This window comes from Ictalurus punctatus, chromosome 16 (assembly GCF_001660625.3).
Source record: "Ictalurus punctatus breed USDA103 chromosome 16, Coco_2.0, whole genome shotgun sequence".
Classification (NCBI taxonomy): domain Eukaryota; kingdom Metazoa; phylum Chordata; class Actinopteri; order Siluriformes; family Ictaluridae; genus Ictalurus; species Ictalurus punctatus.
In genome coordinates, this window is record NC_030431.2 from 3,962,654 (window position 1) to 3,988,598 (window position 25,945).

A 25,945-nucleotide genomic window follows, 5' to 3' on the forward strand; every position below is an offset into this window, starting at 1 on the left:
ATTTTTCCTTTTAACATAAGAAAAATAAGTGTACTCACTTTTAGTCTACTCAAACTGTGTCTGTGCGAACTTCATGAGGAAAAATGCTTGAATTTAACTTTTGTTTACATTCCATTGCTGCAATTAATGTTTTTACCTACAGAACATTCAATTGTATGGTGCCTTTAGCAGTACTGCTCGAAGCGGTAACATTTGAATAATTTAAAACAAAAAATCGGAGGTTCTTAAATTAATGTTTTTTTTTCACTGAGAATATTGTGACCAAATGTGTAGTAGTGCAGTCGGAAAAAAAAGTATTTTTCCGAATATTTTATCCCTGTGTACTCGAGATAATTTGCTCAAACTAAAGCTTTGCGTTCACTGCCAGTGATTCTTTTTCAACATTTCAGTCACTTGGATTAGCCATTTTATTTGAGCAGTATATATATTTTTTTTTCTCTTTTCCCCAAAGAATCTTATTGCCTATTAATCTCTTTATTTATTTTCTTATTAAGTAATTAATTAAAAAGTAATAGAAATCTGTGCTATTCAGTAAAATATGTTACTAGCCACGAATGTTTTCGGTTTTGTATAGAAACGACAAAACTGCAGTTTTGTAAATGTACTCAGAGGGTCGCTCTTTACCAACGAACTAAAATTATCAAAGCTCTCCACCCTTTTCATTAAATATCCCAGCTTTCTCCTGTCACCGAAGACCATTCCTGCAGAAGGTTGACTTCATTGTGGACATTTCATCATAAATTCCTTTAATAACTACTCGTTCTTGCACAAAAAGAGGTCGTGTGGACGTTGCAGAATGGAAAGGAAAAGGTTTTCCTTTTATATACTATTTATTTTGGTTTGTATTTTTATTTTCATTCGCGCTGTCCGTGGAGATTTGAGCTACACAATCCCGGAAGAAACGAAGCAACAATATGTGATCGGAAATATAGCAAAGGATCTCGGACTTGATGTGAAACGATTATCTGCTCGTAAAGCTCGTATCGAGACGGAAGGCAGCACTAAACCGTATTGCGACATTAATCTGAGTGGAAATCTGGTAGTGGTGGAAACAATAGACCGAGAAAAGGTTTGTGGGTCGAAAATGTCTTGCATTCTTAATTACGAGCTTGTGCTGGAAAATCCTCTTGATGTGCATCGCATTTCACTTCAGATTCAGGATATAAACGACAACACGCCGAGATTTCCTAATGATCGGATAAATTTCGATATCCGGGAATCAGCTGTTAAAGGAGAACGTTTCCCTTTGGATGAAGCTCACGACTCTGATATAGGCCAAAACGCGGTTCAAAGATATTCACTTGAAAGGAATGATCATTTTGTTTTATCGGTTAAAGAAAACGCGGAGGGAGGAAAATACGCTGAACTGGTTTTGGACAAAGAGCTGGATCGTGAACAGACGAAGGAAATAGATTTAATATTTACTGCGACTGATGGAGGCACTCCACAGAGGTCTGGTACTGCAGTTATCCACATCAATGTGCTTGATGCTAATGACAATACCCCGGTTTTTAGTCAGTCTGTGTATAAGGTTACTCTGGCTGAAAACGCACCGTTGGGTGCAGAAGTAGTTACAGTGAGCGCTACAGACGCTGATGAAGGAGTAAACGGGGAGGTCAGTTATGAATTTAGTCGAATATCTGATACAGCAGCAAAATTATTTTCTATTGACAAGAGAAGTGGTCAAATTAAGGTACATGGAAATATTGATTATGAAGAGGAAACGTCATATGAAATGAGAGTGCAGGCAAAAGATGGTCCTGGCTTAGCGTCCACTGCCAAAATTATTATAGATATCAGTGATGTAAATGACAACGCTCCGAGAATTATTCTTAAATCACTGAATGATCCAATAATTGAGAATGCAATTGTTGGCACTGAAGTGGCCATTATTAATGTTCAGGATAACGATTCAGGAGATAATAGAAAAGTCAGATGTTCCATTCTGGAAAATGTTCCTTTCAAATTAAACCCATCTATCAAAAACTACTTTTCTTTGGTAACAACAAGCTGGTTAGATAGAGAGACAGAATCATATTACAACATAACTATCACTACTACTGATGGAGGCTCTCCACCTTTATCAACCTCAATGATGATTCATCTATCTGTATCAGATATTAATGACAATCCTCCTGTATTTGAACAGCAATCCTACATTGCATATGTGATGGAAAATAACAAACCAGGAATCTCTATTAGTTCTGTTACTGCAAGAGACCCAGACTGGAGGCAGAACGGTACAGTGCTGTATTCTCTGGTACCCAGTGAGATAAACGGTGTTGCAGTGTCCTCATTATTATCCATTAACTCAGATACAGGAGTGATCCATGCTGTGAAATCATTTGACTATGAAAAGTTCAGAAACTTTAAAGTCCAGGTTGTAGCCAGAGACAATGGTTCTCCTCCACTCAGCAGCAACGTGACTGTGAGTGTGTTCATATCAGATGAGAATGATAACTCTCCACAGATATTATACCCTGCTCCAGAGGGAAAGTCTTTAATGACTGAGATGGTCCCTAAATCTGCTCTCTCTGGCTCTCTGGTGTCCAAAGTGATTGCTGTGGATGCTGACTCTGGACAGAACGCATGGCTGTCCTATCAGATTGTCAAATCTACTGATCTGGGACTTTTCACTATCAGTCTCCATAGTGGAGAGATCAGGGCTCAGAGGGACATTACTGAATCTGACAGCATGAAACAGAACCTTGTTATCTCAGTGAAAGATAACGGACAGCCACCTCTCTCTGCTACCTGTTCTGTATATTTACTGATTTCTGATAATCTTGCTGAAGTTCCAGAACTTAAAGACATGACTTATGAGGAGAGCAATTCCAAACTGACTTTTTATTTGATCATCGCGCTAGTTTCCGTGTCCACCTTCTTTCTGACTTTCATTATTCTGATCCTGGCTGTGAGGTTTTGCCACAGGAGAAAGCCCAGACTGTTGTTTGATGGAGCAGTCGCCATTCCCAGCGCGTATCTCCCTCCCAACTATGCAGAGGTGGAGGGAGCTGGAACTCTCCGCAGTTCTTACAATTATGACACGTATCTAACAACAGGATCACGCACCAGTGACTTCAAATTCATCACGTCTTACAATGACAGCACACTTTCTGCTGGTGAAACTCTGAAAATGGCCCAAAATGACTCTTTAGCTACAAACCTGATTTCACTTAACAATACAGGAGAGGGACATGAGGTAAGACAATGTAGTATTTTCTTTCTTCCATGCTCCTTCTGATTTTAATACAATTCGAATTTAACCGAGTGCAAATTTTCTTTCACTTGAGAAGACATGATGCAATTGCCAACAATCAGTTACTTTTTTCTGACCATATTTTCTCTGATTCTGTCTCCAAACTCTTCAACCAGACATAAATATCTATATCTTATTTTATATATATATATATATATATATATATATATATATATATATATATATATATATATATATATATATATATATATATATATATAGCCTGCTGATGTAGGTTTTGGAAAATAGAAATAACTTTATTTGTTGTGAGGCTGGATGTTTATTTCTGACATACCTTCTGTTAAAAAATTTTATGGATTTTGACGCTGAATATCATCATCTTTAGTGCGTTTTTACCCCAAACAGCCACCTTCTATAATATTTGTTAAATTACAAATTCTTTCTAAGGAGACTTTCCCAACAATAAATTGAATCTTTTTATTCATGCAATGAAGACTCCCCAATTTCCTCACAAGCTTTTCAGAACAGGAGACCTCTAGTGTTGGTTATATTTAATTCTAAGTATTTTAAGTGTTGTTTCTGTGTTATAGGCTGGTCCTGACTGTTATAGGTATATACCAGTACTAATTTACCAGTTCTGTATTGAGATTCATCGGTGATTGGAAGTCTGTTTTCTTTGGAATCCAGCACAACAAAATGTTTGTACTGCTCACACTCGGTCATGGAGTTTTTGTGGTTATTGTTGTGTAATCAGACATGGCCTACAGCACATGATCAAGACAGTTCCATGGCACTTGGCTGTATATTCAAAGTGTTCGGCACCACAATATCCAATGGCCCACTCATTAAACAATGAATAATTGCTCCATGTTGCATAGTGCTAATTTTTGTACCCTTTTTGAGGTGATAGGCCTCTTATATCCACTGGCAGACACAAACAGATAGCATGACAGTGATAAGAAAATTATATTTCTGTTGTGGGATATATAAAATGATAGATATTTATGAAACTGCTGTCATAATAATATGTATTATCTGTAAACATTGCTGGACATGTAGTTGGGGGTCTGAATAAGTGATGTTTTTGATTTGCTGTGAGATCTCTATGTTAATTTGTCTTGATTCATCATTGTTTCAACGTGCAAATCCATAAACAATTCATCAGTATTTATAATTATCACTGAGCTAGTCAGGTTTCAGTTTCTGACTGAGATTCCCTAAGATTATATATATGCTTAACCTGAATCTTTTGGAATTTGGGTTGCTGACAATTATTGACAGAGATTTTATAAATGTAGTTAATGTTTGGTCTTGATTTTACTGATTAGCAGGTGCACGCATTGCATTTATGTAAACTGAACCTTTTTTTAAATAGTATATGTACAAATATGATGCCAAACTGGGAGCTCACCATGGTTTTAGAATATAAGGAGTCATATTATCTATTCTGCTATCATGCATATGTTGCGCAATTGAATGAGAACAATGTTACGTAGTCTAAAGAGCAAAAAAAAAATTCAAATAATCTACAATAGTATAAAAGCGCAATAACTTTATTAAACAAAGAACCAGGACAATAACTCAAATTACACGCCATAAACCTCTCAGTTTCATTCTCCTGCCTCACTTCTACTAGTACAGTGTTAAATGAATCAATTTGGATTAATCCTATGTGATAAGAATCTGTATTGTTTTCTTTTCGCTCAGTCACTAACCCTGAAACAACAAATCCAAAATAAAGTGTTTTGCAATGCAGTGACATTTAAATAAGGTTATTTCACTAATAAATTAATGTTTGATGTTATATAACGATCCTGTTTGATAAAAATAAAGAGCATATAACTATTTGGATGTCGTGAGAGAAGGAACCGAGGTAGATCCCTCACCAAAGTGAGCAGATGTTCGATTCAGCACCGTTTATGTGGACAGCGCTAATACAACGCAGACAATACATTGCTTGAATTTTGCTACGTAAATATTATTGGCTGCTTTTATTTTTACTTGAAATCACGCTTCACTGAAAAATAAAATTAAAAACGGACATATTCTATATGCGTGTATGGTTGCTGCGCTGTATAAGACACTTCCTAATTCATACCTGCAGTAAAAGCAAAATGCTCATAGTGTCGCTATAGACCAACACTTGCACGTACTACTAAATGAATGGTCAGCTGCAGTCAGCAATAACGGGAAGATCTCTTCCCAGAATGGTGTAGTCAGACTTGATTCTCTACACGCTGTTGCTTTTAAAGGAACATTTATAAATTCTGTAAATGTAAAGTTAGCTAGAAATACCCGAGTGAGGAATTTCAGCTCTTCAAATATGGGATGCAGGATGCTTTCAGTCCCGTTGTCTTCTCTACTCATGGCGCTCCTTTTCGTTCTTTTACCTGCCGCCCACGGAGACCTGAGCTACACAGTTCCAGAGGAAACGAAGGCGCAGTATGTGATTGGAAATATTGCAAAGGATCTAGGAATAGATGTAACAAAATTAAAAACACGAAAGGCCCGAGTTGAAACAGAGGATAGCGGCAAGCGGTATGTAGATATTAATTTTAATACTGGAGAATTGATCGTTTCAGGGACAATAGACCGGGAAAAGCTTTGTGGTTCGAGACTAAACTGCATCCTGAATTATGAACTCGTCTTAGAAAATCCGCTAGAACTACATCGTATTTCTCTGAATATTCAGGATATTAATGACAATGCGCCAAAATTTATTAAGGAGCGAATTAACTTTGAAATCCGCGAGTCCGCTATAAAAGGGCAGCGCTTCCGTTTGGATGAAGCTCACGATTCTGATATCGGACAAAACGGAGTTAACGCCTATTCGCTTGAGAAGAACGACCATTTTGTTTTGTCTGTACAAGAAAATAAAAACGGACGGAAATACGCAGAGCTTGTGTTGGAGAAAGAGCTTGATCGCGAACACCAGAAAGATATTGACTTGATTCTTACCGCAGTGGATGGCGGGATTCCTCAGAGATCAGGGACTGCTGTTATACACATCACTGTGCTAGATGCGAATGATAATGTTCCGGTGTTCAGTCAGCCTGTATATAAAGTAGTTTTAGCTGAAAACGCACCGATAGGAACAGAAGTCGTGACTGTGAGCGCAGAAGATGCAGATGAAGGAGCAAACGGTGCAGTCACTTATGAATTCAGTCACATTCCGGATAACGCAGCACAGTTATTTACTATTTATGAGCTTAGTGGGCAAATTAAGGTAAATGGAGATATCGACTATGAAGAGGAAAAATATTATGAAATCGGAGTCCAGGCTAAAGATGGTCAAGGGTTAGCATCGACTGCAAGTGTTATTATAGATATCACTGATGTAAATGATAATGCTCCTAAAATTATTCTTAAATCTCTAAATAATCCTCTGCCTGAGAATGTTATTGTAGGCACTGAGGTGGCCATAATTAATGTTCAGGATAAAGATTCAGGAGACAATCGGCAGATACGTTGTTCAATTCAGGGAAGTGTTCCTTTCAAATTAAACCCATCTATCAAAAACTACTTTTCTTTGGTAACCTTGAGCTTGTTAGATAGAGAGACAGAATCAGATTATAACATAACCATCACTGCTACTGATGGAGGCTCTCCACCTTTATCAACCTCAATGACGATTCATCTATCTGTATCAGATATCAATGACAATCCTCCTGTATTTGAACAGCAATCCTACACTGCATATGTCATGGAAAATAACAAACCAGGAACCTCTATTAGTTCTGTTACTGCAAGAGACCCAGACTGGAGACAGAATGGTACAGTACTGTATTCTCTGGTGCCCAGTGAGATAAACGGTGTTGCAGTGTCCTCATTATTATCCATTAACTCAGATACAGGAGTGATCCATGCTGTGAGGTCATTTGACTATGAAAAGTTCAGAAACTTTAAAGTCCAGGTTGTAGCCAGAGACAATGGTTCTCCTCCACTCAGCAGCAACGTGACTGTGAGTGTGTTCATATCAGATGAGAATGATAACTCTCCACAGATATTATACCCTGCTCCAGAGGGAAAGTCTTTAATTACTGAGATGGTCCCTAAAGCTGCTCTTTCTGGCTCTCTGGTCTCCAAAGTGATCGCTGTGGACGCTGACTCTGGACAGAACGCGTGGCTGTCCTATCAGATTGTCAAATCTAGTGATCCGGGACTTTTCACTATCGGTCTCCATAGTGGAGAGATCAGGGCTCAGAGGGACATTACTGAATCTGACAACATGAAACAGAACCTTGTAATCTCAGTGAAAGATAACGGACAGCCATCTCTCTCTGCTACCTGTTCTGTATATTTACTGATTTCTGATAATCTTGCTGAAGTTCCAGAACTTAAAGACATGACTTATGAGGAGAGCAATTCCAAACTGACTTTTTATTTGATCATCGCGCTAGTTTCCGTGTCCACCTTCTTTCTGACTTTCATTATTCTGATCCTGGCTGTGAGGTTTTGCCACAGGAGAAAGCCCAGACTGTTGTTTGATGGAGCAGTCGCCATTCCCAGCGCGTATCTCCCTCCCAACTATGCAGAGGTGGAGGGAGCTGGGACTCTCCGCAGTTCTTACAATTATGACACGTATCTAACAACAGGATCCCGCACCAGTGACTTCAAGTTCATCACGTCTTACAATGACAGCACACTTACTGATGGTGGAACACTTAAGAAGATCCAAAATGAGACATTAGCTGCGAGCTTAATTACCCTTAACAATTCAGGAGAGGGAGATGAGGTAAGAATGTTTGCCTTTCCTTTGGGTGGTTAATTTTAGCAATATAATTCCAATGGACATTCTTTGAAACTGCTTCACCTAAGTACATTTTTGTACAAGGTGGGATGGAATGGCACTTATTATTTACAGTGGGGAAGTCTCTGTTTTCAGTATGTGTAGGTTTGTTGGAATGTTTTTGTTGATTTTTGTTGAAATTCTATCTAATTTCATCCACATTTTGATTCATCTCAGTTTAATTTTCGTTTGTCTGCTAATGTGTGATGAGAATGACAATTCCTGTCTGTCTTTGATAAAACTCTTGTCTACACTGAGGACAAAAGTACACTTCTGCTGTTTTTATAACCCAAGATCATTTTACTTGTTGCTGTCAATAGACATCACTTCCATTCTGATCAGCCTGCAGTTAAAATTTATCAGAGAAATTGAGCTTTCAAGGTGTAGGTTTTTAAAAATATATATTTACAGAGAAACACTGCTTTAGCGAATATTCATAAATATTACTGAAAGTATAATAATTTCAGGTAATTAATCTGTTTTTACAATGTCACACACTTTCATCTAATCAAACGATTAAAATTCCAACGCGTTAGAGGATAATGTTATCACGCTAAATGATTCGTCACACTTGGCTTCTCTTTCTCCACCTGATGGTGCAATTAACTCTCATTTATTCTAACCAATATGGTATATGCAGTATAGTTATGTTTTTAAATTAGTATTTTATGATTTGTTGTATTGTGTAGGAAGTTTTTCTAATTAAATGTGGGCACTGACGTTTGGGATTTTTGAGTGCCTTTGCTTTAAATAATGTCCGTCATTATAGAATGGCAACCACGTGACCATTGATGATACGTTCCATAAACAGAATTTATTATTTTTTTTTATTAGGGTACCTTTGTTATTATTATTATTATTATTATTATTATTATTATTATTATTATTATTATTATTATTATTGCTATTGTTATTATTGTAAATAAAAACGTGTCTTTTTTTCCACGACTGTGGCAGTTCCGTATAAATACTCTTAGCGTCGCTATTTATCAGCTTTCTGCATTAAAATCTCAACCCGCCCTTTAATGCAAAAAAAGAAAAGAAAAAAAAAGAAGAAAAAGACTGATGCGTTTATCAGTGCTTAAACACATCTGTGTTCGAAGCTGAGACGCAAATTGCTGGCGATCTTGAACAAAAAAACTAGGAACCACTATCTTCTTGGGATAGTATTTTGTACGGAAAATGAGGATGATAAGAGAATGGATTATCTGGCTTCCTTTCTTTGCTTTGTTTTTTGTGCCCCATTTCGCTAATGGCGATCTGAGCTATTCACTTCCCGAAGAGATGAAACGAGGCCATGTTTTCGGAAATGTGGCTAAGGATCTCGGACTCGATGCTAAAAGCCTTGTTGCTAGAAATGCGCGTTTGGATGCTGATGGTGTCAGTAGACGTTTTACTGAGCTCGACCTGAGGACCGGAGCTCTCATTGTGTCGGAGCCCGCGGACAGAGAGGAGCTTTGCGGCTTGCGGACAGCGTGTCTTCTCAAATACGAGCTGGTGCTTGAGAGGCCATTAGAGCTGCACAGCGTTGTTGTTAATATTGAGGATATAAATGATAACGAGCCACAGTTTTCCACTGAAAAAATTAAACTCGAAATCCAAGAATCTGCAGATAAAGGAACATCGTATTTCTTAGGTGAAGCCCACGATGCCGATTTAGGACAAAACGCAGTACAAGGATATTCACTTCAAAATAACGGACACTTTTCCTTACATGTTCGTACTAACTACGATGGAGGAAAATACGCCGAATTGGTACTTGATAAAGAACTGGATCGAGAGAAAGAACAAGAGGTTACGCTATTCCTGACTGCTAATGATGGTGGGAATCCAGCAAGGTCGGGCAGTGTGGTTATACATGTTACTGTGCTGGATGCTAATGATAATTCTCCTGTGTTCAGTCAGCCTGTGTATAAGGTAAAGCTGCCGGAAAATTCTCCTGTAGGCACAGTGGTTGTAAGAGTCAACGCTACTGACGCAGACGAGGGTGCAAATGGAGAAGTAACATACGAGTTTAGTCGACTGTCTGAAAAGGCTGCTAGACTGTTTTCACTAAATAATATTAACGGGGAAATTAAAATAATTGGCCCTGTTGACTTCGAGGAAGAGTCGTACTATGAAATCCGCGTGCAAGCAAAAGACGGCCTGGGTTCAGCCTCTGATGTAAAAGTGGTGATAGAAGTTACTGACGTCAATGATAACAGTCCTGACATAATTATAAAGTCTCTCACCAACCCATTCCCTGAAAATGTAATTCCAGGGACGGAGGTGGGCATTATCAATGTTCAAGATGAAGACTCTGGACAAAATCGTCAGGTCCATTGCTTCATACAAGAAAATGTTCCATTTAAATTAAATCCATCTGTAAAGAATTATTATTCCATAGTGACAACAAGTGAGCTGGACCGTGAACTTGTCGCAGATTTTAATTTAACAATCACTGCAACGGATGAAGGAACCCCAGCTTTGACCTCATCAAAAATTATTCATTTGTCACTTTCTGATGTCAATGACAATTCGCCTGCTTTTGAAATGCAGTTGTATAGTGCTCATGTAGCTGAAAATAACCAACCAGGAACCTCTATTACTTCTGTTACTGCAAGAGACCCAGACTGGAGGCAGAACGGTACAGTGCTGTATTCTCTGGTACCCAGTGAGATAAACGGTGTTGCAGTATCCTCATTATTGTCCATTAACTCAGATACAGGAGTGATCCATGCTGTGAGGTCATTTGACTATGAAAAGTTCAGAAACTTTAAAGTCCACGTTGTAGCCAGAGACAATGGTTCTCCTCCACTCAGCAGCAACGTGACTGTGAGTGTGTTCATATCAGATGAGAATGATAACTCTCCACAGATATTATACCCTGCTCCAGAGGGAAAGTCTTTAATGACTGAGATGGTCCCTAAAGCTGCTCTCTCTGGCTCTCTGGTCTCCAAAGTGATCGCTGTGGATGCTGACTCTGGACAGAACGCATGGCTGTCCTATCAGATTGTCAAATCTACTGATCCGGGACTTTTCACTATCGGTCTCCATAGTGGAGAGATCAGGGCTCAGAGGGACATTACTGAATCTGACAGCATGAAACAGAACCTTGTTATCGCAGTGAAAGATAACGGACAGCCACCTCTCTCTGCTACCTGTTCTGTATATTTACTGATTTCTGATAATCTTGCTGAAGTTCCAGAACTTAAAGACATGACTTATGAGGAGAGCAATTCCAAACTGACTTTTTATTTGATCATCGCTCTAGTTTCCGTGTCCACCTTCTTTCTGACTTTCATTATTCTGATCCTGGCTGTGAGGTTTTGCCACAGGAGAAAGCCCAGACTGTTGTTTGATGGAGCAGTCGCCATTCCCAGTGCGTATCTCCCTCCCAACTATGCAGAGGTGGAGGGAGCTGGAACTCTCCGCAGTTCTTACAATTATGACACGTATCTAACAACAGGATCCCGCACCAGTGACTTCAAGTTCATCACGTCTTACAATGACAGCACACTTACTGCTGATGGAACACTTAAGAAGGTCCAAAATGAGACTTTAGCTGCAAGCTTAATTTCACTTAACAATACAGGAGAGGCAGAGGAGGTAAGAATGTTTGCCTTTCCATTTGGTGGTGATTTTTTGTGATATAAGTCTATGGGACATTCTTCAAAACTGCTTCAACTAAGTATGTTTTTATGTAGCAGTGTTGGATGGAATGGCAATACGTTTTTAACAGTGGTGAAAAAAAGAACGCTGTTTTTTAAATATTCTTTGATGTAGTAGTGGTTTTTGAAGTTTGCATTTTGAGCCTCATAACCTTGAATTTCAAATGGTTTTGACCATTTGTATTCTAATTTTTAAAAATATTTACATACAACTTGCTCTCTGTAAATATTACTCAATTATAATAACTTTCCTGGATCTTAAATTTTCCTTGGAGTAAAATTGTATCACTTCACATTTCCTACAGTGAAGAATTACATTTCTTTTGCTGATAAAAATATCACCACATTTCTGCCCATTACCTTTACAGTAGCATATTCTTTTAATTATATGATTTTCATACCTTTCTTTTTTGATTCCATCTCTTATTTTCTTGCTTGGTTGATTCCTTGCTTTGACTAAGAAATCCTGTCGAACGAGCTGATACCTTAATTCTCACTCCATGTCTTTCCATGCACTACCCTGTGGACTTCCTGCTTCTACATATCAGGGGATTCGGAATGTGGACTACAGTGTGATATGAGTTAGTATTGTAGCTGCTGTTTGTGTGTTGTAGGTTACTCTACATGCCATAGCTACATGGTAGTGAAATAGGTAACTTTTTCCTCTACTGTATCATGAGTTGATATTTGGTCCAAATTGCTGTGTAGTTCTGGTCATACACTTTTATTGCTGTCTCCCGCACTGTCTAATGTCTCTCTCAGCTGAGTGGTTAATGATGCTGCTGGATAGCACATTTTCATTGTAGTTAAAATCTTACAGCTGCCCTTGTTTTTCCCCCCATCAGGTCTGACAAAAGTGCAAACATACTTATATCATTCTAAGTCTAAGCAATGAATACAAATTTGATGTTGATGTTTATATCTGTGCTCTGTCGCTGTGTGATGATAATGAAACCAATTATTTCCAAACACTTTGAAGCATCAATATTTAAGCCTATATTGATTTTACAGAACTTTGTGGAGCTTGTCATCCTGAATACATAAAAAAGGATGGCAGGTCTAAAGAAGTGACTTTTAGTGTCTTTTAGAAAGCTGGTGTTTATTATTGTGTTACGACCCGGTCTAGGTCGTGCCGCAACATACAATCAAAACAATAAAAATAAACAAAAAGATAAAAGGTTTGGCGAGACCAAGATTGCGTTTGCTTTGTTTTAATCTCCAGAGTATAAAAGGTGCCCACCTTTTATATATATAGTGGTTTCACTATTCAGAAGCCGTCCAGGCCAAAATAATAAACAAAAATACCATCTAACCTTACCAAAAGAAAACTTACTAAACTGCAAGAAAAGAAAACAAAAATACACCGTCTTCCCTCACTCCCTAGCTAACCGAAAACCAGGAGAAAAGTAAAATCAACACAAACGGCGCCGACTTCCTACAAACCACTCTCAACCGTGCACTATTTACAGATGTCGCTATTAGTGTGTTAATTAACAAAAAATATATACATATATATATACACAAGTGTATTACATGAATCGTAACGGGGCAGAGCATAAACAAAGTGAAATCGGTCATAAGGTCATACACAGGCGAAAAGCACTTCCCTCTACACACAAAGCAATGGCAATAATCTGCCCTGGGATGGAGATTGACGAGGCTACCGGGACACCACCGGTACACTTCCGGAAACGTGCAGCAAACCAATCCTGTCGCGCAAGGCCGGAGCAGGCGTGGACAAGACTTGATTATCCACTAGCAAGCCGGAACGTAATGCATACAGTAGGCGTGGCCTAGAGAAGGGGGAGGAGAAAAAGAAACCCATCCCACCACCGACATAGACACACAAATGGCACATAGGGCAACCAGAAATACATTGGATAACATAACAATGGTTTTTAATGATTACAAGGTGAATCCGTTGCCTTTATATATAAACCATCCAATGTCTTTAAAAGTCGTAAATCTTATAATACATATATATATATATATATATATATATATATATATATATATATATATATATATATATATATATATATATATATATATATATATATATATATATATATATATATATATATACATACATACATATATATATATATATATATACATACATACATACATATATATATATATATATATATATATATATATATATATATATATATATATATATATAGTAATGTCAGGGCTAACCGGTGGCTCTCCATGGTGCTGAAACTTAAAGCGTCAATCTAGCTCTTCTGCTGTCATTCATCATTTAGGAAATTCGCACAGTCATGCAACTTAGAGAATCATGACTTTTGTAATTCGCTAAAATTCTTCTTTTTGTTGGACTTTCTACTCGTACTATATAGCTGAAAAAAAACATTTAAATGGGTATAAAATAATCAGCAATTTTTCGTTTTGGACAATTCCTTAACTCCCGACAGACTCCAGCAATCAGAGAAAGAGATACAGAGTGCTGCAAGTTATTGTCTTTTAGTAAACGCTATTTTGTTAATGATACTTGATTTTATATGAGAAAAGTTAAAAAAAGATATAACACTTGATCTCTGCTCCAAACCAGGAGTTTTCAGCTTCTGCACAGTTCTATGGAGAGCACGAGTACTCCACTGCACACAAGAAAATTATTTTTAAAAAATGTAGCTATTTTCACTGAATGCTTTTCACTCTTCAGTAAAAAGCTAAAAAAAAACAACAACAATATATATCCTACATTAATTCATTTTTGCAGATATTTGCTGACTAATTTAGACTTGCAATAAAATCAAAATACTCAAAGCGTCGCTGTTGACCAACATTTGCACAAAATACTAACCATTTCCGCCCTTCCTTAAATATTCAAATGCTGACATCAACGACAGCAAGAACACGCGCTATACGGAATGGTGTAATCTACTTGTCCTCTTATGCGAATGGATTTTGAATAATATTTACACATTGCAGTAATATAGCAGCGTTAATTGGAACTATCCGAGTGAGGAATTTCAGCTCTTCAAATATGGGATGCAGGATGCTTTCAGTCCCGTTGTCTTCTCTACTCATGGCGCTTCTGTCCGTCCTTTTTCCTGCCGCCCACGGAGACCTGAGCTACACAGTTCCAGAGGAAACGAAGGCGCAGTATGTGATTGGAAACATCGCAAAGGATCTCGGAATAGATGCTACAAAATTAAAAACACGAAAGGCCCGAGTTGAAACAGAGGATAGCGGCAAGCGGTATGTGGATATTAATTTTAATACTGGAGAATTGTTCGTTTCAGAGACAATAGACCGGGAAAAGCTTTGTGGTTCGAGACTAAACTGCATCCTGAATTATGAACTCGTCTTAGAAAATCCACTGGAACTACATCGCATTTCTCTGAATATTCAGGATATTAATGACAACGCGCCAAAATTTATTAAGGAGCGAATTAACTTTGAAATCAGCGAGTCCGCTATAAAAGGGCAGCGCTTCCGTTTGGATGAAGCTCACGATTCTGATATCGGACAAAACGGAGTTAACGCCTATTCGCTTGAGAAGAACGACCATTTTGTTTTGTCTGTACAAGAAAATAAAAACGGACGGAAATACGCAGAGCTTGTGTTGGAGAAAGAGCTGGATCGCGAACAACAGAAGGATATTGACTTGATTCTTACCGCAGTGGATGGCGGGATTCCTCAGAGATCAGGGACTGCCGTTATACACATCACTGTGCTAGATGCTAATGATAATGTTCCGGTGTTCAGTCAGCCTGTATATAAAGTCGTATTAGCTGAAAACGTACCGATAGGAACAGAAGTCGTGACTGTGAGCGCAGAAGATGCAGATGAAGGAGCAAACGGTGCAGTGACTTATGAATTCAGTCACATTCCGGATAACGCAGCACAGTTATTTACTATTTATGAGCTTAGTGGGCAAATTAAGGTAAATGGAGATATCGACTATGAAGAGGAAAAATATTATGAAATCGGAGTCCAGGCTAAAGATGGTCAAGGGTTAGCATCGACTGCAAGTGTTATTATAGATATCACTGATGTAAATGATAATGCTCCCAAAATTATTCTTAAATCTCCAAATAATCCTCTGCCTGAGAATGTTATTGTAGGCACTGAGGTGGCCATAATTAATGTTCAGGATAAAGATTCAGGAGACAATCGGCAGATACGTTGTTCAATTCAGGGAAGTGTTCCTTTCAAATTAAACCCATCTATCAAAAACTACTTTTCTTTGGTAACCTTGAGCTTGTTAGACAGAGAGACAGAATCAGATTATAACATAACCATCACTGCTACTGATGGAGGCTCTCCACCTTTATCAACCTCAATGACGATTCATCTATCTGTATCAGACGTCAATGACAATCCTCCTGTATTTGAACAGCAATCCTACACTGCATATGTCATGGAAAATAACAAACCAGGAAACTCTGTTACTTCTGTTACTGCAAGAGACCCAGACTGGAGACAGAACGGTACAGTACTGTATTCTCTGGTGGCCAGTGAGATAAACGGTGTTGCAGTGTCCTCATTATTATCCATTAACTCAGATACAGGAGTGATCCATGCTGTGAGGTCATTTGACTATGAAAAGTTCAGAAACTTTAAAGTCCAGGTTGTAGCCAGAGACAATGGTTCTCCTCCACTCAGCAGCAACGTGACTGTGAGTGTGTTCATATCAGATGAGAATGATAACTCTCCACAGATATTATACCCTGCTCCAGAGGGAAAGTCTTTAATGACTGAGATGGTCCCTAAAGCTGCTCTCTCTGGCTCTCTGGTGTCCAAAGTGATCGCTGTGGATGCTGACTCTGGACAGAACGCATGGCTGTCCTATCAGATTGTCAAATCTACTGATCTGGGACTTTTCACTATCGGTCTCCATAGTGGGGAGATCAGGGCTCAGAGGGACATTACTGAATCTGACAGCATGAAACAGAACCTTGTTATCTCAGTGAAAGATAACGGACAGCCATCTCTCTCTGCTACCTGTTCTGTATATTTACTGATTTCTGATAATCTTGCTGAAGTTCCAGAACTTAAAGACATGACTTTTGAGGAGAGCAATTCCAAACTGACTTTTTATTTGATCATCGCACTAGTTTCCGTGTCCACCTTCTTTCTGACTTTCATTATTCTGATCCTGGCTGTGAGGTTTTGCCACAGGAGAAAGCCCAGACTGTTGTTTGATGGAGCAGTCGCCATTCCCAGCACGTATCTCCCTCCCAACTATGCAGAGGTGGAGGGAGCCGGAACACTCCACAGTTCTTACAATTATGACACGTATCTAACAACAGGATCACGCACCAGTGACTTCAAGTTCATCACGTCTTACAATGACAGCACTCTTACTGCAGGTGGAACACTTAAGAAGGTCCAAGCTGAGACATTAGCTGCGAGCTTGATTTCACTTAACAATACAGGAGAGGGAGATGAGGTAAGAATTTCTGCCTTTCCGTTTGGTAGTGATGTTTTGTGATATAAGATTATGGGACATTCTTCAAAACTGCTTCAACTATGTATGTTTTTATGTAGTAATGTTGGATGGAATGGCAACACACTTTTCATTGGTGAAAAAAGAACCCTGTTTTTTAAATATTGTTTGATGTAGTATTGGTTTTTGAAGTCTGCATTTGGAGCCTCATAACCTTGAATTTCAAATGGTTTTGACCATTTGTATTGTAATTTTTGAAAATATTTACATACAACTTGCTCTCTGTAAATATTACTCAAGTATAATAACTTTCCTGAATCTTAAATTGTCATGGAGTAAAATTGTATCAATTCACATTTCCTGCAGTGAAGAATTACATTTCTTTTGCTGATAAAAATATTACCACATTTCTGCCGATTACCTTTAGCATATTCTTTTAATTATATGATTTCCATTCTTTTCTTTCTTGATTCCATCTCTTATTTTCTTGCTTGGTTGATTCCTTGCTTTGACTAAGAAATCCTGTTGAATGATCTGATACCTTAATTTTCACTTCATGCCTTTCCATGCACCACACTGTGGACTTCCTGCATGTACATATCAGGGATTCCCAATATGGACTACAGTGTGATATGAGTTAGTATTGTAGCTGCTGTTTGTGTGTTGTAGGTTACTCTACATGCCAGACCTACATGGTAGTGAAATAGGTAACTTTTTCCTTTACTGTATCATGAGTTGATATTTGGTCCAAATTGCTGTGTAGTGCTGGTCATACACTTTTATTGCTGTCTCCCGTACTGTCTAATGTCTCTCTCAGCTGAGTGGTTAATGATGCTGCTGGATAGCACATTTGTATTGCAGTTAAAATATTACAGCTGCCCTTGTTTTTCCCCCCATCAGGTCTGAGAAAAGTGCAAATATACTTATATCATTCTAAGTCTAAGCATTGAATACAAATTTGGTATTGATGTTTATATCTGTGCTCTGTCGCTGTGTGATGATAATGAAACCAATTATTTCCAAACACTTTGAAGCATCAATATTTAAGCCTATATTGATTTTACAGAACTTTATGGAGCTTGTCATCCTGAATACATAAAAAGGATGGCAGGTCTAAAGAAGTGACTTTTAGTGTCTTTTATAAAGCTGGTGTTTATTATTGTGTTACGACCCGGTCTAGGTCGGGCCGCAACATACAATAAAAAAATTAAAATAAAAAAAGATAAAAGGGTTGGCGAGACCAAGATTGCGTTTGCTTTGTTTTATTCTCCAGACGAGCACCTTTTATATATATAGTGGTTTCACTATTCAGAAGCCGGTCAGGACAAAATAATAAACAAAAATACCATCTAACCTTACCAAAAGAAAACTAACTAAACTACAAGAAAAGAAACCAAAAATACACCGTCTTCCCTCACTCCCTAGCTAACCCAAAAACAGGAGAAAAGAAGAACACAAACGGCGCGACTTCCAACAAACCACTCTTAACCATACACTATTTACAGAGGGGACTATTAGTGTGTTAATTAACAAAATAATATATACATATATATATACACAAGTGTATCACATAAATCGTAACGGGGCAGAGCATAAACAAAGTGAAATTAGGCATAAGGTCACACACAGGCGAAAAGCACTACTCTCTACACACAAAGCAATGGCAATAACCTGCCCTGGGATGGAGACTGACGAGGCTTAAGTACACTTCCGGAAACGTGCAGCCAACCAATCCTGTCGCACAAGGCCGGAGCAGACGTGGACAAGACGTGATTATCCACTAGCAAGCCGGAACGTGACCCATGCAGTAGGCGGAGCCTAGATAAGGGGGAGGGGACAAAAGAAACCCATCCCACCACCGACATAGACACACAAATGGTACATAGAGCAAACAGAAATACATTGGATAACGTAACAACTGTTTATTATATATATACATATATATATATATATATATATATATATATATATATATATATATATATATATATATATATATATATATATATATATATATATATATATATATATATATATATATATATATACAGAGAGAGAGAGAGAGAGAGAGAGAGAGAGAGTAATGTAAGGGCTAACCGGTGGCTCTCCATGGTGCTGAAACTTAAAGCGTCATTCTAGCTCTTCTGATGTCATTCATCATTTAGGATATTCACACAGTCATGCAACTTAGGGAATCATCACTTTTACAATTCTCTAAAATTCTTGTTTTTGTTGGACATTCTACTCGTACTATATATCTGGGGAAAAAAATGGTTATAAACTAATCAGCAATTTTTCGTTTTGGACAATTCCTTAACTCCTGACAGACTCCAGCAATCAGCGAAAAGGACACCGAGTGCTGCAAATTATTGTCTTTTAGTAAACCCTATTTTTTAATGATATTTGATTTTATATGAGAAAAGTGAAAAGGATACAACACTTGATCTCTGCTCCAAATCAGGAGTTTTCAGAATCATCACCGTTCTTGTGGAGAGCACGAGTACTCCACTGCACAGACAAGAAAACGATTAAAATGAAGTTATTTTCACTGAATGCTTTTCACGGTTCAGTGCCGGTTAAGAAAAATAACTAAGACTATATGCTACATGCATTCGTTGTTGCAGTTATATGCTGACTAATTTAGACTTGCAATGAAATCAAAATGCTCAGAGCGTCGCTGTTGACCAACACTTGCACATAATACTAAACATTTCCGCCCATTCTTTAAATATTCAGCTGCTGACATCAACTACAGCAAGAACACGCGCTATACGGAATGGTGTAATCTACTTGTTCTCTTAGGCGAATGGATTTTTGAATAATATTTACACATTGCAGTAATATAGCAGCGTTAACTGGAATTATCCGAGTGAGGAATTTCAGCTCTTCAAACATGGGATGCAGGATGCTTTCAGTCCCGTTGTCTTCTCTACGCATGGCGCTTCTTTTCGTCCTTTTTCCTGCCGCTCACGGAGACCTGAGCTACACAGTTCCAGAGGAAACGAAGGCGCAGTATGTGGTTGGAAATATTGCAAAGGATCTAGGAATAGATGCTACAAATTTACAAACACGAAAGGCCCGAGTTGAAACAGAGGATAGCAGCAAGCGGTATGTGGATATTAATTTTAATACTGGAGAATTGATCGTTTCAGAGACAATAGACCGGGAAAAGCTTTGTGGTTCGAGACTAAACTGCATCCTGAATTATGAACTCGTCTTAGAAAATCCACTGGAACTACATCGCATTTCTCTGAATATTCAGGATATTAATGACAACGCGCCACAATTTCTTAATGAGCACATACACCTAGAAATCCCCGAGTCCGCAATAAAAGGGCAGCGCTTCCGTTTGGATGAAGCTCACGACTACGACATCGGGCAAAACGGACTTAACGTCTATTCACTCGGAAACAATAATCATTTTACGTTATCTGTACAAGATAAAAACGGACGGAAATACGCAGAGCTTGTGTTGGAGAAAGAGCTGGATCGCGAACAACAGAAGGATATTGACTTGATTCTTACCGCAGTGGATGGCGGGATTCCTCAGAGATCAGGGACTGCTGTTATACACATCACTGTGCTAGATGCTAATGATAATGTTCCTGTGTTCAGTCAGCCTGTATATAAAGTCTTTTTAACTGAAAACGCACCAATAGGAACAGAAGTCGTTACTGTGAGCGCAGTTGATGCAGATGAAGGAGCAAACGGTGCAGTGACTTATGAATTCAGTCGGATTGCTCATAACGCATTACAATTATTTACTATTGATAAACTCACAGGACAAATTAAGGTAAATGGAGATATTGACTATGAAGAGGAAAAGTATTATGAAATTGGAGTCCAGGCTAAAGATGGATCTGGTTTAGCATCGTCTGCAAGTGTTATTATAGATATTACCGATGTAAATGATAATGCTCCCAAAATTATTCTTAAAACTCTAAATAATCCTCTACCTGAGAGTGTTATTGTAGGCACTGAGTTGGCCATAATTAATGTTCAGGATAAAGATTCAGGAGACAATCGACAGATTCATTGTTCAATTCAGGGAAATGTTCCTTTTAAATTAAATCCATCCATCAAGAATTATTTTTCACTGGTAACCACAAGTATGCTGGATCGAGAGATGGAAGAAGATTACAATATAACTATCACTGCTACTGATGGAGGCTCTCCACCTTTATCCTCATCCATGACTATTCATCTATCTGTATCAGACATCAATGACAATCCTCCTGTATTTGAACAGCAATCCTACACTGCATATGTAATGGAAAATAACAAACAGGGAATCTCTATTAGTTCTGTTACTGCATCAGACCCAGACTGGAGACAGAATGGTACAGTGCTGTATTCTCTGGTACCGAGTGAGATAAACGGTGTTGCAGTGTCCTCATTATTATCCATTAACTCAGATACAGGAGTGATCCATGCTGTGAGGTCATTTGACTATGAAAAGTTCAGAAACTTTAAAGTCCAAGTTGTTGCCAGAGACAATGGTTCTCCTCCTCTCAGTAGCAACATGACTGTGAGTGTGTTCATATCAGATGAGAATGATAACTCTCCACAGATATTATACCCTGCTCCAGAGGGAAAGTCTTTAATGACTGAGATGGTCCCTAAAGCTGCTCTCTCTGGCTCTCTGGTCTCCAAAGTGATCGCTGTGGATGCTGACTCTGGACAGAACGCATGGCTGTCCTATCAGATTGTCAAATCTACTGATCCGGGACTTTTCACTATCGGTCTCCATAGTGGAGAGATCAGGGCTAAGAGGGACATTACTGAATCTGACAGCATGAAACAGAACCTTGTTATCTCAGTGAAAGATAACGGTCAGCCGCCTCTCTCTGCTACCTGTTCTGTATATTTACTGATTTCTGATAATCTTGCTGAAGTTCCAGAACTTAAAGACATGACTTATGAGGAGAGCAATTCCAAACTAACTTTTTATTTGATCATTGCGCTAGTTTCCGTGTCCACCTTCTTTCTGACTTTCATTATTCTGATCCTGGCTGTGAGGTTTTGCCACAGGAGAAAGCCCAGACTGTTGTTTGATGGAGCAGTCGCCATTCCCAGCGCGTATCTCCCTCCCAACTATGCAGAGGTGGAGGGAGCTGGTACTCTCCGCAGTTCTTACAATTATGACACGTATCTAACAACAGGATCACGCACCAGTGACTTCAAGTTCATCACGTCTTACAATGACAGCACACTTACTGCTGGTGGAACACTTAAGAAGATCCAAAATGAGACTTTAGCTGCAAGCTTAATTACCCTTAACAATACAGGAGAGGGCAATGAGGTAAGAAAATTATAGTTGTTTCATTTGTTGTAAGAATTTCTTCTAAATTTTCATTTAACTCAGTGCAAATTCTCATCTTATAAAGTGTGATGAGAATAGCTGCAGCTTTTTTCTTTTCCCCTGTTATCTTTTTTTCATCTATATCTTTCTTAATATTGACCAATCTGATAGTACTGTTTTTTTTAATGTGGAACAATTAATTTGTTCTTACATTATATTTGTCACATCTGAATGCTTTGTAATCCGCGTGGTGTCTGAACAGTAGATTTAATTTCTGCTAAGCAAACAGTTAAAATAAATGTAAAACTATAAACCTAAAGTTTGCTTTCTGTTGAGCTGAGTAATATTGTATAACAATTAAATCTAATGTAATTGACGTTTGAAAATTGCTATTGATACTTGTGCACAAAATAATTAAGAAATAAAATAGACCAAAGTAATTTTTTTAAAATCAGCACCATGGTCCGTTCGTACCCTTATAAATGAAATATTTTCAGTAAAAGATGCCAAATGATTCTCCAGTTTCATTTCGAATACAGAGGTTATAACCTCCGTTACCCTTTTTTTGTTTGCATTCTTACGACTCTAGTTTGTATAACTGCTTTATTAAAGATTCATGAATGCAATTGCAAATATTATATTAATCACTTTTTTGATTATTAATAATATATCCATCTATATTCTTTTTAATTATTGCATACATTTACATACATATTGTTTGGAAAAAAAGATGAGAGATTAAGCTGCTTTCATTAATTATGTGTAAACCTATACCTTTAAAATGGATACATTTTTAATTGTGGATAAATTATTTTAACTGTAATTATTATAATTAAGAATTTCTATTTCATTCTGGAAATTAATAGTTTATTTCAATTTATTCATTCGTTTTTTAATAGATTAAATCTTTGGAAGGGAAATAGTAATGACTGGAGCGAATGCAATGCAATATGTCAAAAATGCTCAAAGCGTCGCTGTTCACCTACGGAGTAAAATATAATAAACCTCTCCACCCATTTCATGTCGTCTTCCAGCTCCTGTCATCTACAAACGTTGCTGCATTTGGATGTTTATTGTCAGTGAAAACTCCGAATAGACGACAGTAATGAGATACATTTAGAACACAGTAGGGACATTTTATTGTTGCTAAAATGGACACGAAGATGGGTTTGTTTGCGATATTATTTTCTCTTGGCTTTATTTTAATTTTTCTTCACCCAGTCCATGGAGATTTGAGCTACACTGTTCCGGAGGAAACGAAGCGTCAGTATGTGATTGGACATGTAGCAAAGGATCTCGGACTTGATGGGAATCGTTTATCTGCTCGTAGGGCTCGAGTGGAGACAGAGGACAGCGCGAAACGGTATTGCGACATTAATCTGAGTAGTGGAAATCTGGTCGTGGCGGAAACAATAGACCGAGAGAAGCTTTGCGGGTCGAGGATTTCTTGCATTCTTAATTACGAGCTTGTGTTGGAAAATCCCCTTGAAGTGCATCGCATTTCACTGCAGATTGAGGATGTAAACGATAACTCTCCCCTTTTTCCCAATGAGCGCATCAGCTTTGAAATTACAGAGTCGGCTCATAAGGGAGAGCGTTTCCCTTTGGAAGAAGCTCATGACTTGGACATAGGACGTAATGCAGTTCAGGGATATTCACTTGAAAAAAATGAACACTTTATTTTATCTGTGCATGAGAACCCGGACGGAGGAAAATCCGCTACGTTGGTCCTGGAGAAAGAGCTCGATCGTGAAAAGCTTAAAGACATTAATTTAATTCTTACCGCGTTTGATGGCGGTAATCCGCCGAAATCAGGAACAGCTGTTATATATGTTAATGTTCTGGATGCCAATGACAATATTCCTGTGTTTAGTCAACCTGTGTACAGAGTGAGTCTAGCTGAAAACACGCCTTTAGGCACGGAGGTGATTACAGTCAGCGCGACTGATGCTGATGAAGGAGCCAACGGTGACGTCACATATGAGCTCAATCGTTTATCTGATAATTCAGCAAAATTATTTTCCCTTGATAAAATCACTGGACAAATCACGGTGAGTGGGAACATCGATTATGAAGATGAAAAATATTATGAAATGAGAGTACAAGCCAAAGATGGTCCTGGCCTAGTATCATCTGCTAAAATTATTATAGACATCACTGACGTCAATGACAATGAACCTCGAATTATTCTTAAATCATTAAACGACCCAGTATCTGAGAACTCTGTCGCAGGCGCTGAGGTAGCCATTATTAACGTACAAGATAAAGATTCAGGAGACAACCGACAGGTAAATTGTTATATTCAGCAAAATGTGCCTTTCAAATTAAATCCATCTATCAAAAACTACTTTTCTTTAGTAACCACAAGCATGCTCGATCGAGAGAAAGAATCAGATTACAATATAACAATCACTGCTACTGATGGAGGCTCTCCACCTTTATCTTCAACTATAACGATTCATCTATCAGTGTCAGACGTCAATGACAATCCTCCTGTATTTGAACAGCAATCCTACACTGCATATGTGATGGAAAATAACAAACCAGGAACCTCTATTAGTTCTGTTACTGCAAGAGACCCAGACTGGAGGCAGAACGGTACAGTACTGTATTCTCTGGTACCCAGTGAGATAAACGGTGTTGCAGTGTCCTCATTATTATCCATTAACTCAGATACAGGAGTGATCCATGCTGTGAGGTCATTTGACTATGAAAAGCTCAGAAACTTTAATGTCCAGGTTGTAGCCAGAGACAATGGTTCTCCTCCACTCAGCAGCAACGTGACTGTGAGTGTGTTCATATCAGATGAGAATGATAACTCTCCACAGATATTATACCCTGCTCCAGAGGGAAAGTCTTTAATGACTGAGATGGTCCCTAAAGCTGCTCTCTCTGGCTCTCTGGTCTCCAAAGTGATCGCTGTGGATGCTGACTCTGGACAGAACGCATGGCTGTCCTATCAGATTGTCAAATCTACTGATCTGGGACTTTTCACTATCGGTCTCCATAGTGGAGAGATCAGGGCTCTGAGGGACATTACTGAATCTGACAGCATGAAACAGAACCTTGTAATCTCAGTGAAAGATAACGGACAGCCGCCTCTGTCTGCTACCTGTTCTGTATATTTACTGATTTCTGACAATCTTGCTGAAGTTCCAGAACTTAAAGACATGACTTATGAGGAGAACAATTCCAAACTGACTTTTTATTTGATCATTGCGCTAGTTTCCGTGTCCACCTTCTTTCTGACTTTCATTATTCTGATCCTGGCTGTGAGGTTTTGCCACAGGAGAAAGCCCAGACTTTTATTTGATGGAGCAGTCGCCATTCCCAGCGCGTATCTCCCTCCCAACTATGCGGAGGTGGAGGGAGCTGGAACTCTCCGCAGTTCTTACAATTATGACACATATCTAACAACAGGATCACGCACCAGTGACTTTAAGTTCATCACGTCTTACAATGACAGCACTCTTACAGCTGGTGGGACACTTAAGAAGGTCCAAAATGACGCTCTAGCTGCGAGCTTGATTTCACTTAACAATACAGGGCAGGGAGAAGAGGTAAG

General features: G+C 38.4%; 1 protein-coding gene across 18 annotated transcripts in view; it reads left to right on the plus strand.

Moving 5' to 3' along the window:
- LOC108276785 (protocadherin beta-16) overlaps positions 1-25,945 on the plus strand; it is a 210,794-nt gene that overhangs the window by 25,377 nt on the left and 159,472 nt on the right. The window contains exon 1 of one of the 18 annotated variants that reach the window (XM_047160954.2): positions 519-3,202. The exons of 10 other annotated variants lie outside the window; for them this stretch is intronic. In XM_047160954.2, coding sequence (XP_047016910.1) covers positions 797-3,202 — 2,406 coding nt within the window. In that variant the 5' untranslated portion in view covers positions 519-796. Of the gene's footprint in view, positions 1-518; positions 3,203-3,528; positions 7,956-8,892; positions 11,598-14,513; positions 17,082-19,156; positions 22,381-22,416; positions 25,941-25,945 lie in introns of those variants that run through there. 7 more of the 18 variants (XM_047160947.2, XM_047160955.2, XM_047160973.2 and 4 more) reach the window with 7 other exon arrangements.